The 16,181-nt window shown below is 43.7% G+C and overlaps 1 protein-coding gene across 2 annotated transcripts in view; it reads left to right on the top strand.

Annotated features, from left to right (window-relative positions):
• LOC130930678 (protein unc-79 homolog) overlaps positions 1–5,926 on the top strand; it is a 172,004-nt gene extending 166,078 nt beyond the window's left edge. For both annotated transcript variants that reach the window (XM_057858695.1, XM_057858694.1), the window contains exons 50-51: positions 5,246–5,287; positions 5,371–5,926. In XM_057858695.1, the coding sequence (XP_057714678.1) occupies positions 5,246–5,287; positions 5,371–5,559 (231 nt within the window). In that variant the 3' untranslated portion in view covers positions 5,560–5,926. The remainder of the gene's footprint in view (positions 1–5,245; positions 5,288–5,370) is intronic.
• Positions 5,927–16,181: the final 10,255 nt, after the last annotated feature.

Genomic DNA, 16,181 nt, shown 5'->3' with positions numbered 1-16,181 from the left:
AGTCCCGGCTTGTGTCCCAGTAGCAACCCACGGATCTGCCCTCTTCAACCACAACCACCTTGTGGCTTTCTCTGCAGCTTCACTTGCAGACTGAATGGCCCTTTTCTTGGACACCCCTGTGATTCCCAGCCGGTCAAGGACTTTACAAAGGGAGCGTCCTGCGAAGCCTCGACAGCCGACTTCTATGGGCTCATAGAAAGTCCTCCAGCCCCTTCCCCTGCACTCCTCCACTAGTTCCTGATACTTGGCCCGTTTCCTCTCGTTGGCCTCCTCAATCCGCTCCTCCTAAGGCACGGTAAGTTCCAGCATGATCAGGTGTTTTGAAGCCTCTGAGAGGATGATCATGTCTGGCCGAAGCGATGTTGTTGCTATGTGCTGGGGGAACCTCAGCTGTTTTCCCAGGTCAACGTGGAGCTTCCAGTCAGGGGCTGTGTGGAGGAGTCCTGTTGTTATCTTTGGACGTGCACGGGGTCTCTCTCCAGCTTTGATGAAGGAGATGGCCTTCTTTGGAGCATGATGGTGTTTGCTAGAGCTGATGGCGGTGGCTATACTCTCGGCAACTGCTTTCAGTACCTGGTCGTGGCGCCAGCGGTAGCGACCATCAGCCAGGGACTTTGGGCAGCTGCTGAGGAGATGTTCCAGGGAGCCTCTTCCGGAGCAAAGGGAGCAGGAGGGTGTCTCGCTCTTCCCCCACACATGGAGGTTTGCTGGGCTGGGGAGGGAATCGTAGACTGCCGCTACGAGGAACCGGACACGGTGGAGGTCTGCCTGCATGATGTTCGACCAGGTGACTTTGCGCTGCAAAGTGCCCTCCCATCTTGTCCATGCTCCCTGTTGCCGGAGTCCCAATGCCCTGCCCACTCGCTCTTCCTCCAGGCCTGCACGGACCTCCTCCTGGAGTAGATGTTGTCTTTCCTTGCCCCGAGCCTGGCTGACCTGGGTCTTTGGGATGTAGCCCAATCCAGCTCTCCCTGTTGCCACAGTCCCAACCAGTGCCTTTTGCCTAAGGCGTGACTCAGCCACCTCCACTGCCTTTTCTGCCTTCCACTTCCTTCCTGTCCTCACTTCAATGCCGGCTGATGACACCTTGCCGTCCCTGGATTCTCTGTACTGTAGGGCTTCTCTTGTGCGTGCCACCTTGAATTCTTCAGTGAGCCCACTGAAGGGCAGCTGCAGGTTGTTGCTAGTCCCGTACAGGGCAGCGCTGTTGAGGCTGCAAGGAAGACCCAGCCATTTCCGCAGAAAGCTGCTGATCTTCCTTTCAAAGGATTCCACCGTCGTTACTGGGACTGCATAGACGAGGAGAGGCCACAGGATTCTCGGAAGGATGGAGTGCTGGTAGATCCAGGCTTTGAATCTGCCAGGCAGGCCAGACTTGTCCACCTTCCCGAGCCAACCACCAAGCTCTTCAGTAGACCTCCGGATAGCAGCAGAGTCCTTCAGGCTGGATTCAAAGAGCTTTCCCAGGCTCTTGACTGGTTGCTCTGTTATCGATGGAATCACGGTTCCTGAGATTGAGAACCGGAATTTATCGACCACCTTCCCCCTTTTCAGAACCATGGACCTTGACTTTGCAGGTTTGAAGCTCATCCTGGCCCATCCGATGAGTCTCTCCAATCCCTGCAAGATCCACCTGCTATATATATATTGTATTTTTCTTTAATTTACTACGAAGCTAATATTGAACAAACTGGAGTTATTGAGCAGATAACTGAACTTTTGGAGTTAATTGTCTTGGAGGGGAGGGGCCAGGAGAAATATGAGGACAGACCTACCATGCCTACCTCAATCATTTGGAGTCACGCAGTGGTGCAGATCAGAACACTGCTTGTTTAGATGTTGGGAACGTCGTTAATAAAAACACTTAAAAAAAACATCATTCTGCTTCGGTTGCCATTTTTGGGAGCAAGAGCCCCTCCACAGCCAACTGTTCCAGGTCTCTTGAGATTTGAAGGGTGCCTTCTCCAAACTGCCATTTTCAGATCTCTCAGCAGGTGTTTTATGGGATTCAGGTCTGGGCTCATTGCTGGCCACTTTAGAAGTCTCCAGTGCTTTCTCTCAAACCATTTTCTTGTAATTTTTGAAGTGTGTTTTGGGTCATTGTCCTGCTGAAAGACCTCTGAGGGAGACCCAGCTTTCTCACACTGAGCCCTACATTATGCTGCAAAATTTGTTGGTAGTCTTCAGACTTCATAATGCCATGCACACTGTCAAGCAGTCCAGTGCCAGAGGCAGCTAAGCAACCCCAAAACATCAGGGAACCCCCGCCATGTTTGACTGTCGGCAGCGTGTTCTTTTCTTTGTAGGCCTCGTTTTTTTCCTGTAAACTCTATGTTGATGCCTTTTCCCAGAAAAGCTCTACTTTTTTCTCATCTGACTAGAGAACATTCTTCCAAAACGTTTTTGGCTTTCTCAGGTAGGTTTTGGCAAACTCCAGCCTGGCTTTTTTATGTCTATGGGTCAGAAGTGGGGTCTTCCTGGGTATCCTACCATAAAGTCCCTTTTCATTCAGACGCCGGCGGACAGTACGGGTTGACACTTTTGTACCCTCGGACTGCAGGACAGCTTGAAGTTGTTGAGATGTTAGTCGAGGTTCTTTATCCACCATCCGCGCAATCTTTTGTTGAAATCGCTTGTCAATTTTTCTTTTCCGTCCACATCTAGCGAGGTTAGCCATGGTGCCATTGGGCTTAACATTTATTGATACACTGCACGCAGGAACATTCAGGTCTTTGGAGATGGACTTGTAGCCTTGAGATTGCCCATGCTGCCTCACAATTTTGCTTCTCAAGTCCTCAAACAGTTCTTTGGTCCTTTTTCTTTTCTCCATGCTCAATGTGGTACACACAAGGACACAGGACAGAGGTTGAGTCAACTTTAATCCATTTAAACTGGCTGCAAGTGTGATTTAGTTATTGCCACCACCTGTTATGTGCCACAGGTAAGTAACAGGGTCTGTTAATTACACAAATTAGAGAAACATCACAATTTTTCAAAGGGTGGCAATACTTTTGTCCGGCCCATTTTTGGGCTTCTTGTTTATTTTTTGTGTAAAATGATTATTATTTAATTTTTTTCCATTTTCTTTTGTGTTTTTTAATTGCAAGCAAAATAAATGAAGATATTACTACCAAAGCATTTGTAATTGCAATCATTTTTCTGGGAGAAATTGAGCATTATCTGACAGAATTATTTATTATTATATGATATTGTATGATATTATGTTACATTATATTATGTTAAAATTATTTTTATTTTATTTACTTTTGTTCCGTGAAGAATCCAGAAAGGGTTATTTAATTGTGGCTTTCTGAAAAACAATACATTTTTACATTTAGGCACTGCTGCAATCATCACACTTTTTCTGTTACAAACTGACCCAGCCCCTCATCAGAGAAGGGAAAAGTCATGTGGCCCTCACAGGAAAAAGTTTGGGGACCCCTGGACAAGAGGCATAGACCAGATTGCTGGTGGGGTGCTCACGGTCACCTCCTCACAGCAGGCCCCGCCATTCCTGCACCTTTTTTAATGCACCACACACATCATACTCCACGGGAGAGCTGCGGCAAAGGGCGGTGGGACAGGTGGCTGGGCAGAAATTCCATGCAGCGGTCCGACTGCCCCAAGCCGAGCTTTGGTTTCTGGTGCGTCCCCTCTTCCCATCGCTGAAGGCCGGTTGATGGGAGAGCGGGTGGCCCAGGGGACCATCCTGGATCCCGGGGGGTGACGATGGCTCCTTTGCTGGGCTGCCCCCACCCCCATGACCGCCCTCCCTAACCCAGGGCCGTGTTAACGCCTGCGCGGCGTTTCCACTCGTCTGCTTGGCTGTTGCGTGTTTGGTTGGGCTCGAGTGCGGCTGGTTGTGATTGAGCGCGCTCGGGTGGGGGGTCCCTGTGCCAGGATTGGGGGTGGGGTGGCGTAGAGTTGGTTGCCAACGGGCTTACACTCGCAAGGGATTCACACGATTACTGGGTTCTAGATCACAGTGCTTATTTGTGTACACTCTACCCCTCCCAATCACTTAGCTAATAGTCCCCACCCCTTCTTTCCCTGGTCAACAGGCCCCCCCCACATGATGTCAACCGGAAATACATCTAGCTGACGATAGCACCAACATAATAATAGTTAGTGTAGACGTTCAATGTGTTTCTTGTTGTTGCTTTTCTTTCTTTCTTTTCTTGTGTTTCTTTTTTTTTTCTGTTCCCCCATAACCCATTCCTGTTCGCTGCTTTGTCATAATAAATGAGGTATGTTGAATGATTACAATGGGAGCATGTCATACTCTCAAAGTGAAACATTAAAACTGTTCAGACTAACCAGACACTTAGACTTCCATTCTCAGTCAAACAGCTGAACAGGACAGGTTTATGAGGGGAAAAAGTAGCGGCTTATAGTCCAAAAATTACAGTAAGTTCATAACTTTACATTTCGGGACACAATATAACAGTACAGACGAGGAAGGCCAAACTTAGTTGCCGACCCCTGCCGTAAAACAAGGTATTTTAGTTATGTTGCATCTCTGTCAAAACACTAGGGGCACTATGTAAAATGAGTACATACTAGATAAAAGGTAAAGAACATAGGCAGGTGGTGCCATATTACACTAGGAAACAACTAAAAAGAAAAATCTGTTGAGTAAGTTTTTTATGGTGATTAAAAATAAAATTTCTCGTTGGTGTGTGGCCACAGCGTACACATCTGATGCTACTCACAGTGGTCCTCAGTGTGCTCAGGGAGCTTATGTGTCTGCTCAAAAATAAGAGGGAACATTGCAGTCATGCCTGTTTCTCTCATATTAGATTGTATGTCAATATTTGGATTTTTTAAAATAAAACACATATGTTCATGTTATATATATATATATATATATAACTATAGTTTTTGGATTCTGCGCCCGAAAATGAGATGAAAACAGCTGTCAGCTCTAACTCAACAAAATTAATGTTGCCCAGTGTTATCTGTGTTAACGACAAAATGAAATGTAAAACAAATACAAGAACTGTCTCCTTGAAAGTGTCTCCTGAAAATAGCACAAAATGAAAATATGGAAAACGTCAACCAAAGTGATATATTTGTTTACTCGTCAATCCTGGCCTCATCTGTCACTGCCCGAACAGAGTTCATCATCTATTTTTCAGAGCGTCGTCTCCGTTCTTACCTTCAGTCATCTCAACGTGACTGACTTGGAAGTTAAATGTCAGGTTGATAAAGTATCATATAAATAACATCCTTTCTTCCTCCATAGCTTATTCCAATGTGGCTACCCATGATTCAGTCCAACCTTAAGGTAACACCTATATCATCTAAATATAAAAGTTGCATAGGAAATGACTTTATTGGTGAACTTCCCTCTGACCTGTCCTCCATCAGCACCTGTCGGCCGGTCTCCAGCTGCGTCTGCAGGCCATCCAGAACCGCGTTAACCACCAGTGTCTGCAAGGTCAGATGGCAGGCGCGCCGCCCTTCGCGCTGCGCAAGTGGCTCCAGTGCACACAGTTCAAGATGGCGCAGGTGGAGATCCAGTCATCTGAGGCCGCCTCGCAGTTTTACCCCATGTGACCTACTTTCTGCAAACCCTCCCCCGATAACCAAAAAAGACTCTCGCCTCGGTTGAACAGCCATTAGTATAATATGTACAGTAGATCTATGCTATTTAAATACTGCTACTGTTATAGTTCCCTTGCAGAGAATTTCTATTTATCTGTGTTGTGTTCTGAATGCAAATGTATACTCACTCTATGACATTCTATCTTTTTCGACTGGACAATAAATTTTTTCTTTTCTAAAACGCCCACTCATTTCCTGCATTCAAATGTGACATTTACTTTCCCCACTCGTATTCCAAATGTCCATTTTACCATAATGCGAATGGCAGCGCGATTAAATCAGCCCGCCTTGTTTACTGTTGCGGACCAGAGACCGGACCTCTCCGGGAAAATGACGTGACACGCATTTAGCCAGCTCGCCATCTCTGATTCTTGTCAGAACGTCCGTCACGCTGCCTCTCGCCATCACGACTCGGATCCATCAGGGGGCCGCACGACTTGCAGGAGCGGCTTCCTAACTCGATAAGACGGAGCCTAGAGTTAAACCAGACTATTTTGGTTATGGATACCCCCCCCCCCTCATCATATACCGGTGGCTCCCTTACCCAAAGTGGAGGCCTCGCCCTTCTCCTCATAGCAGATAGGCTTATACCAAGCAAACACAATTAGCTTTAGCCTAATGTGGTTTGTTATGATGAAGCATTGTTGTGAGGTCTAACCGCATTAGCATGAGGATAACAGATGTCATGACATCAAAGCACATTTGTCTACTTTTGGATTTCATTATCAGGTATTACATGAATCCACTATTCAAATATCGTAGATTTAGAAGCGAAACGAATCGATAACTTGACATGTGTTTGGAGGTCAAGGAACTTCTGTTTTAAATTGTTAAACCTGTTAACTCTTTAGTCTTCTGTGAAGTCGCTGCTTATGTATTTGTCAAACACGGAGAAGTTTTTCATAAAGGTTCTGAGACTAAAACATGAAAAAATTCTCAATACAAACATCCGAAAAAAGTCCTGCTCATTCAAATAAAAAAACTGCTGTTGATTGACGTTTTTTCCAGTAGCACGGGAAGTGGGCGCTGAGGGTGCTGCAGCACCCCCTGGTGTTGGGAAGTAGTGTTTTGTCAGATTCTTTTTTTTTTTTTTAATTATGTATAAATATATCTATATTTATATACAGTGGGGCAAATAAGTATTTAGTCAGCCACTAATTGTGCAAGTTCGTCCACTTGAAAATATTAGAAAGGCCTGTAATTATCAACTTGGGTAAACCTCAACCATGAGAGACAGAATGTGGAAAAAAAACAGAAAATCACATTGTTTTGATTTTTAAAGAATTTAATTGCAAATCATGGTGGAAAATAGTACTTGATCAATACCAAAAGTTCATCTCAATACTTTTTTATATACCCTTTGTTGGCAATAGCAGAGGCCAAACGTTTTCTGTAACTCTTCACAAGCATTTCACACACTGTTGCTGGTATTTTGGCCCATTTCTACATGCAGATCTCCTATAAAGCTGTGATGTTTTTTGGGGGCTGTCGTTGGGCAACACGGACTTACAACTCCCTCCACAGATTTTCTATGGGGTTGAGATCTGGAGACTGGCTAGCCCACTCCAGGACCTTGAAATGCTTCTTACGAAGCCACTCCTTTGTTGCCCTGGCTGTGTGTTTGGGATCATTGTCATGCTGAAAGACCCAGCCACGTCTCATCTTCAATGCCCTTGCTGATGGAAGGACATTTTCACTCAAAATCTCTCGATACATGGCCCCATTCATTCTTTCCTTTACACAGATCAGTCGTCCTGGTCCTTTTGCAGAAAAACAGCCCCAAAGCATGATGTTTCCACCCCCATGCTTCACAGTGGGTATGGTGTTCTTCGGATGTAATTCAGTATTCTTTCTCCTCCAAACACGAGAACCTGTGTTTCTACCAAAAAGTTCTATTTTGGTTTCATCTGACCATAACACATTCTCCCAGTCCTCTTCTGGATCATCCAAATGCTCTCTAGCGAACCGCAGACGGGCCTGGACGTGCACTTTCTTCAGCAGGGGGACACGTTTGGCAGAGCGGGATTTGAGTCCCTGGTGGCGCATTGTGTTACTGATAGTAGCCTTTGTTACTGTGGTCCCAGCTCTCTGTAGGTCATTCACTTGGTCCCCCCGTGTGGTTCTGGGAGTTTTGCTCACCGTTCTTGTTTTCAATTTGACGCCACGGGGTGAGATCTTGCATGGAGCCCCAGATCGAGGGAGATTATCAGTGGTCTTGTATATCTTCCATTTTCTAATAATAGCTCCCACAGTTCATTTCTTTCCCACAAGTGTTTACCTATTGCAGATTCAGTCTTCCCAGACTGGTGCAGGTCTACAAATCTGTCTCTGGTGTCCTTCGACAGCTCTTTGGTCTTGGCCATAGTGGAGTTTGGAGTGTGACTGACTGAGGTTGTGGACTGGTGTCTTTTATACCAATAATGAGTTAAAACACGTGCCATTAATACAGGTAATGAGTGGAGCCTCGTTAGACCTCGTTAGACCTCGCTAGAAGTTAGACCTCTTTGACATCCAGAAATCTTGCTTGCTTGTAGGTGACCAAATACTTATTTTCCACTCTAAATTGGAAATAAATTCTTTAAAAATCAAACAATGTGATTTTCTGTTTTTTTTCCATATTCACTCACATGTATATATATATATATATATATATATATATATGTATATACAGGGGTGCACATAAGTGGTAAAGCGTACTGGACGTAGACAAACGCGCTGACCCTCAACGGCTTCCATACGCTTTTGCGTACCGATGGCTGACCACTGTATTTGCGGCAGACACGAGAAAATAACTTCTCAAAATGTCGAAGAGGCAGGCCACACTGAGTAATTACTTCCGTGTTCCCCCACCCCCGTCAATTTTATGTTGGGTCAAAGAATTTCAGCCATCCAAACTTTGAAAAGCACGAAAAAAACAGAGAGCATGTGGCAATTAAGCAAACTATCGATGTCAAACAGGACCCTACTCGCTCTATGGACAAGTGGCGGAATAGGGCGGAATAAAGGTAATGAACAGCGACATGCACTGACAAACGTGTTTTTGCTCTCATTTTACAAAACTCAACATGCACGTTCAATGAGGTCTTATGAGGAGGACATCTCACTTTTTAAAAGGCTTGGAGTTAATGTGGGGGCCGCATAATGCCCTTTATTTTGAATTGGTGGTTTTTATTTCCTTACATTTCACTTCAAAGTAATGGCAGTTTTGTTGTGCCAGTTGATGTTAATCAAGCATTAATTGTTAATATAATTAATTAAAGTTAATTGGCTCTAAGTAAAGCTTGTCATAAATTTATCGCATCAGGCGGGTCGGCTCTCAAGCTCAAAGAAATAAACATAAAAGCACTATTTCAAAATAAAGGGAATTCATATGCAGCTCCCACATTAACTCCAAGCCTTTGTAAAAGTGGGATGTCATCCTCATAAGAGCTCATTGAACGTGCATGTTTAGTTTTGTGAAATGCGAGCAAAAACACGTTTGTCAGTGCATGGCGCAGTTCTTCAATAACTTTATTCCGCCACTTGTCCATAGGGCGAGTGGGGTCCTGACATCGATAGTTTGCTTAATTGCCACATGCTCCGTTTTTTTCGTGCTTTTCAAGTTTGGATGGCTGAAATTCTTTGACCCTACATAAAATGCGCTGCTCTTATCAGCGACATTGGGATTCTCATGGCAAATGTTGTACCACATTGCCGTGCGAGCATCATTTGCTTCTCGCCATGGTACCTCCTGCAGCCACTTGCAAAAGTCCTTTTTTTTCGGTAGCTCCGGTGATGTCTCTGTCGTCTATCTTTTGACGGGGGAACATGGAAATAATTACTCAGTGGTGCCTGCCTCTTTGACACTTTGAGAAGTGATTTTCTCATGCAGACCACTTATGTGCACCCCTGTATATATACAGTGCCTTGCAAAAGTATTCGGCCCCCTTGAACCTTGCAACCTTTTGCCACATTTCAGGGTTCAAACATAAAGATATAAAATTTTATTTTTTTTGTCAAGAATCAACAACAAGTGGGACACAATCGTGAAGTGGAACAAAATTTATTGGATAATTTAAACTTTTTTAACAAATAAAAAACTGAAAAGTGGGGCGTGCAATATTATTCGGCCCCCTTGCGTTAATACTTTGTAGCACCACCTTTTGCTCCAATTACAGCTGCAAGTCACTTGGGGTATGTTTCTATCAGTTTTGCACATCGAGAGACTGACATTCTTGCCCATTCTTCCTTGCAAAACAGCTCGAGCTCAGTGAGGTTGGATGGAGAGTGTTTGTGAACAGCAGTCTTCAGCTCTTTCCACAGATTCTCGATTGGATTCAGGTCTGGACTTTGACTTGGCCATTCTAACACCTGGATACGTTTATTTTTTAACCATTCCATTGTAGATTTGGCTTTATGTTTTGGATCATTGTCCTGTTGGAAGATAAATCTCCGTCCCAGTCTCAGGTCTTGTGCAGATACCAACAGGTTTTCTTCCAGAATGTTCCTGTATTTGGCTGCATCCATCTTCCCGTCAATTTTAACCATCTTCCCTGTCCCTGCTGAAGAAAAGCAGGCCCAAACCATGATGCTGCCACCACCATGTTTGACAGTGGGGATGGTGTGTTCAGGGTGATGAGCTGTGTTGCTTTTACGCCAAACATATCGTTTTGCATTGTGGCCAAAAAGTTCAATTTTGGTTTCATCTGACCAGAGCACCTTCTTCCACATGTTTGGTGTGTCTCCCAGGTGGCTTGTGGCAAACTTTAAACGAGACTTTTTATGGATATCTTTGAGAAATGGCTTTCTTCTTGCCACTCTTCCATAAAGGCCGGGTCTTGGTAGATTTGCAGTGGTCTGATGCTCCTTCCATTTCAATATGATGGCTTGTAGAGTGCTCCTTGAGATGTTTAAAGCTTGGGAAATCTTTTTGTATCCAAATCCGGCTTTAAACATCTCCACAACAGTATCTCGGACCTGCCTGGTGTGTTCCTTGGTTTTCATAATGCTCTCTGCACTTTAAACAGAACCCTGAGACTATCACAGAGCAGGTGCATTTATATGGAGACTTGATTACACACAGGTGGATTGTATTTATCATCATCGGTCATTTAGGACAACATTGGATCATTCACAGATCCTCACTGAACTTCTGGAGTGAGTTTGCTGCACTGAAAGTAAAGGGGCCGAATAATATTGCACGCCCCACTTTTCAGTTTTTTATGTGTTAAAAAAGTTTAAATTATCCAATAAATGTTTTTCCACTTCACGATTGTGTCCCACTTGTTGTTGATTCTTGACAAAAAAATTACATTTCATATCTTTATGTTTGAAGCCTGAAATGTGGCGAAAGGTTGCAAGATTCAAGGGGGCCGAATACTTTTGCAAGGCACTGTATGTATATGTGTATAAATATATATATACAGTATGTGTGTGTGTGTGTATATACGTTTATATACACTGCCAATTTTCCCATTGGCAGTGTATCAAATGCCTGTTCTCCCCACTGTGTGTATAAATATATATGTATACATGTATATATGTGTATGTATGTATACATGTATATATACATGTGTGTGTGTACAGTGCCCTCCATAATTATTGGCACCCCTGAAAAAGATGTGTTTTATAGCTTCTAATATATATATATTTTTTAATTCAAATAATATGGGACCTTAATGGAAAAAAAGAGAAAAATCCAACCTTCAATACAAGTGCATTCATTCAGTGGGGAAAAAATCCCACATAAAGAAATAATTATTTGACATCAAATAATGTGTGTCACAATTATTAGCACCCCTGGTGTTAATACATTGTACAACCCCCTTTTGCCAACAAAACAAGGTCTGGGGACTGAGATGGCCACGGGAGGAGCTTGATTTTGTGTCTGGTGAACCATTTCTGTGTAGATTTGGCCATATGTTTAGGGTCATTGTCTTGCTGAAAGACCCAGTGACGACCCGTCTTCAGCTTTCGGGCAGAGGGCAACAGATTTTGATTTAAAATGTCCTGGTATTTCAAAGCATTCATGATGCCATGCACCCTAACAAGGTTCCCAGGGCCTTTGGAAGCGAAACAGCCCCACAGCATCACTGAACCAACGACATACTTCACAGTGGGTACGTGGTGCTTTTCAGCATGCGCATCTATTGTGGCATGCCAGACCCACTTAGAGTGTTTGTTGCCAAAAAGCTCAATCTTGGTCTCACACAAAAATACACACGGTCCCAGGCTTCAACTGGAAACATGTGCTTTGGTCAGATGAGACAAATAAACCCGAAAAATTATTAGAAGCTAAAAAACACATCTTTTTCAGGGGTGCCAATAATTATGGAGGGCACTGTATATATACAGTGGTACCTCTACATACGAAGTTAATCCGTTCCAGGACCTTGTTTTTAAGTCGAAATGGTCGTATGTCGAGCAGGATTTTCCCATAGGAATACATTATAATTCCATTAATTCGTTCCACAGCCCAAAAACCTGCACTAAATCCTTAAAAAATACTGCTGGTACTATTACAAATGGCAATTACATATAACAAAACAAATAAATAATAAATAAAAATCGGATTAATAATATAATAATAATAATAATTCCTGTAATAGTGTAACGAAACGGGTTCTAATAAGGCGGACGTTTTTTTCTGTACCTGAAGGCACCGCGGGGCTGACGTGACAAAGAGGGAGGGGAGCGGGTGAGAGTTTACTTTCGCTTTCAATGCTTTCTTGAGAACATCGTCAATTGCGGCAGACAGCAGGCGTTTTGTGTTGAATAAGTTGTGAAAGAAATGATGAAAACGTGGCGAAGCTGGCGATTTCTCTGGAGATGTTACCACAATAAGAATTGTCAGCTTAACTTATAAAGACTGGCGAACGATGGTCGGAGGAGGACCGTGGAGATGTATTGTTGAGCCATTTCACCCCACGCTCATATTTTTCTGTCATTTGCATCTTCATTTAGAAGGTAAGCGTCAACTTTTTCCTTGTTTCACCACCTGTACCAACCTTTTCTGAAACCTGTGTTGATTTGTCACACAAGAAAATCCGCCGTGCATTCGTCTGCGGTGCTGCCATTGTCGTCGTATTTCGAGCACGTCGTCGGATGTAGAAACAAATGGCGAGTCAAATTTTACGTCGGATGTCGAAAAGTTCGTGTGTCGAAGCGGTCGTATGTAGAGGTACCACTGTGTAAGGGTGTTTCATCTCACATGGGGTGAAAATAAAAGTTTTTGAAAATGGTCAGCACGGGTTCCCCCTAGTTCCATTTGACCAAAAAACACTCTGTGCAAAAAACTAGAGCGATTCATTAATATTTACTGGTCGCGCAGATTGACCCCTTTCAATATTAGCAAAAAAAGAGCAAAAAGTGCGCACATCTATGATATTCACTTGAAAGATTAAGGAAGTCTGATAAAAACCAACACTGAAACTAACCTATTTGAAGAGGCATTCAGACATTGAGACAATATTTATTGCCGCAACATCAACAACGGTGATGAACATGAACATCCCACAACAACAATGAGAACATGAGCATTCAAAGGGCGAAATATTCTGCAAACGCACAGTCACAACAGGATTCGCCAGCATCGGTTCTGTGTCTCCAGGGCTACCTGATGGGCCGCCCTACTGGCCTGTCGCCGCAATGTGTTCTATCGCGGTGCTGTTCCCACAGGGGCATTGATGGGCGATACGGCATCACGTGCTGAACTTAGCGATCACTCCACTTTTTGTTCGTTTCACGGCTCTTCGGTCGTGTTGGACCACCTTCATGAGGAACTGCTTTTGTTCCTCATCTTTGCAGCGGGTCTGGAACTTTTGGATCAGGGCAACGCCCCTCTCTGCAGAGTCATTGACCACCTGGAGGCCAAAGACGGTTTGCCGTGTCTCAGGGTCCTCAACGATCTCTTCAGCGTTCTGGAGAGTGGCTTTCTTCCCCGCCAGGAGACCAAGAGTCTCCAGGGTTCTCCCAGTGACGAGTCCGGGAAGTCCTCCGGGGAAGGTGGTGCGCGTCTTTCTCTGGATCCGCTTGAGTCCCTTTTCAGTGGCTGGGCGGCCCAGGTTGTTGATCATTTCAGCTCGGTCAGCAGCTGATATCCTCTCATCAAAGAATGCCAGAGCCACCCCCTGCTCCGCCAGGTACCAGAGGTGCCTCCGGAGAGCCTTCTCCGCTGTTGAGCCCAGCTCTTCATCCGGGAAGAGGGAGAGAGTCTGCAGCAGGTCCAGGTCGTTCTTTGGGGCCCACCGTGCGATGGGTGCCTCGTGCCAGAACTTGACGTACAGAAGACTGACGAACTTGGCCAGGCGATGGACTCCTCGCTCTTCCGCCCTCGTCAAATCAAGCTGCTTGTGGAACAGGGCCAGCTTGAGTATGTAGATGGCTTTGGCCATCCACCTTGCCTGATGGTACACACCGGGGGCCCTGAACCGATGCGTGTCTTCCATCGATAGGATGAGAGCGGAATCTCAACTCTGCCCACACTCACTAAAGGAGCAATGCAGATGGTCAAAGTGCGCGACCCCTAAATATGAGCCGATTTTGCCAAAACTTTGCAGAACGTAGTTTTGCAAGGAAAGGAGCCCGGGCAAACCCGTGCTGACAAAATTGTCGCACTTCGATATTCCTGAAACACCCTAATATATATATATATATATATATATATATATATATATATATATATATATACATATTATAGTTTATTTCCAATACCAAATCGCCAACACACACTTTTGGTAAAATAGAATGTGGTCTTTATTGTAGCCTAGTAGTAGTAATAGTAGTGCCAAAACTATCCAGCATGCGTGTGTACTGCCATTGTGCATACCTTTTATGGCGAAAACGCGCGAGAATGACAAATTTGGACCGAGACAGCAGTTTTTGGATTGGAAAAACTAACTCTGAGTGGCTTCCAGCTGCCGTATTTTTTGTTGTTGTGGGCAACGCACTGATAAATTGTGTCAATGACTCACTTATTTTCTTTAAACAAACTAAACAATAAAATTGAATAAGGAGGAGGCAAACTATAATGAGCAGTTGTTCATAAACACTGTACAATCCAATTTCAAAGCACACTCTCGTTCTACAATTTACAGTTTGAATGGGATTTTTGAGTGACAACACACACAACCGCTAGCGTAAATATTATTGATTCAGCAACTACACCTGACTGTAGCAGTGAACTCTCTCTCCTGCTTTAATCACTGGCTCGTGCGCAGCCTCACATTGCACACAAACAAAAACCTAAATGTGACTGCTCAAAGCTGCCGACAAAATTGACAATCAAGTTTGTTGACAATAATCCATTGACTTTCCTAATGAACAATTCAGAGGTGTAAGTTTAAAAAACAAAAAAAACGTTAGTGGGAGTAATTTTTACTAGGGATTCCTTGTGATGGGGCCCACTGAGGGCTCGCGTACATTGGCGGCGAATTCGCTGCTCTCTGTGTGTTCTTTTTCGTAAAAGGACTCCAATAACAACGACATGTTCAAAGTCAACAATTTATTGCCCTAAGCATAGACTTCATTGTCTATTGACGTGACACTTCGTCATTCTTTGCGTCACTGCAGCGATTTAGGTTGAAAAAGTACGAAAGCTATACCGCATACAAACAGGAAGGATTGTCTCAGGAGTAATTTGTTCGAGGATTCAAGGTCATTATTATATTTTTAGTACCATGCATGCATTTCGAAACGCTGTGAAAAAAATCAATGGGAGCAATTAGCTGCTACGGCATTGGCGTCATAGTTCGTAATATTTACGTAAAATAAATGCTAACTGCACTTTTTTTTTTTTGCTCTTTACCAAGAATCAAGACAGTTTTACGTCCATATCTATAAAGAATTCAGGGATTGAATCATTCATTCATGAGGATTTTCAACGGAAAAAGTTCTTTGTTTACATAAGGCCGCCGCTACATTTGCTTGCTGACTAGCGTCATTGTTCGCAATATTTACGTATAATAAATGCTAACTGCACGTTTTTTTTTGTTTTTGTTTTTTTTTACTTTTAACCAAAAATCGAGACTGTTTTACGTCCATATCTATAAATAATTTAGGGATTTAAGCATTTATTCACGAGAATTTTCAACGGAAAAAGCTCTTTGTTTATATAATATCACCACTACATTTGCTTACTGACTAGCATCATAGTTCGCAATATTTACATGAAAAAATGCTAACTGCAGGTTTTTGGGTTTTTTTTGCTTTTAACCAAGAATTGAGACTTTTTTACATCCATATCTATAAAGAATTAAGGGATTTAAGCATTTATTCTCAAGAATTTTTAACGGAAAAAGCTCTTTGTCTGTGATTCCACTCGGTCAGCTTTGACGACCACACCAACAATGCAGGCCCCCTATTAATCAGCCCTGCGTCCCGTGTCCCATCTATACATTTAAGAAGTCTTTGTTATATGCTATTTCCCTTTAGGGGATTTTGAGCATTTTATTTGTGCATGCAAACTAGGAACTGTGATGAGAGGTGTGAGCCAAATGAGTCACACAATGTGACTAATGAACTCACACACTCACGCAATGTCACCCGGGTGACCCGAGAGGCTGGCTGAATCAGGCTCACGCTGCCCTGCTTGTCAT

The sequence above is a fragment of the Corythoichthys intestinalis genome, chromosome 15, assembly GCF_030265065.1.
Source record: "Corythoichthys intestinalis isolate RoL2023-P3 chromosome 15, ASM3026506v1, whole genome shotgun sequence".
Taxonomy (NCBI): domain Eukaryota; kingdom Metazoa; phylum Chordata; class Actinopteri; order Syngnathiformes; family Syngnathidae; genus Corythoichthys; species Corythoichthys intestinalis.
This window is presented reverse-complemented; position numbering and strand designations above follow the sequence as displayed.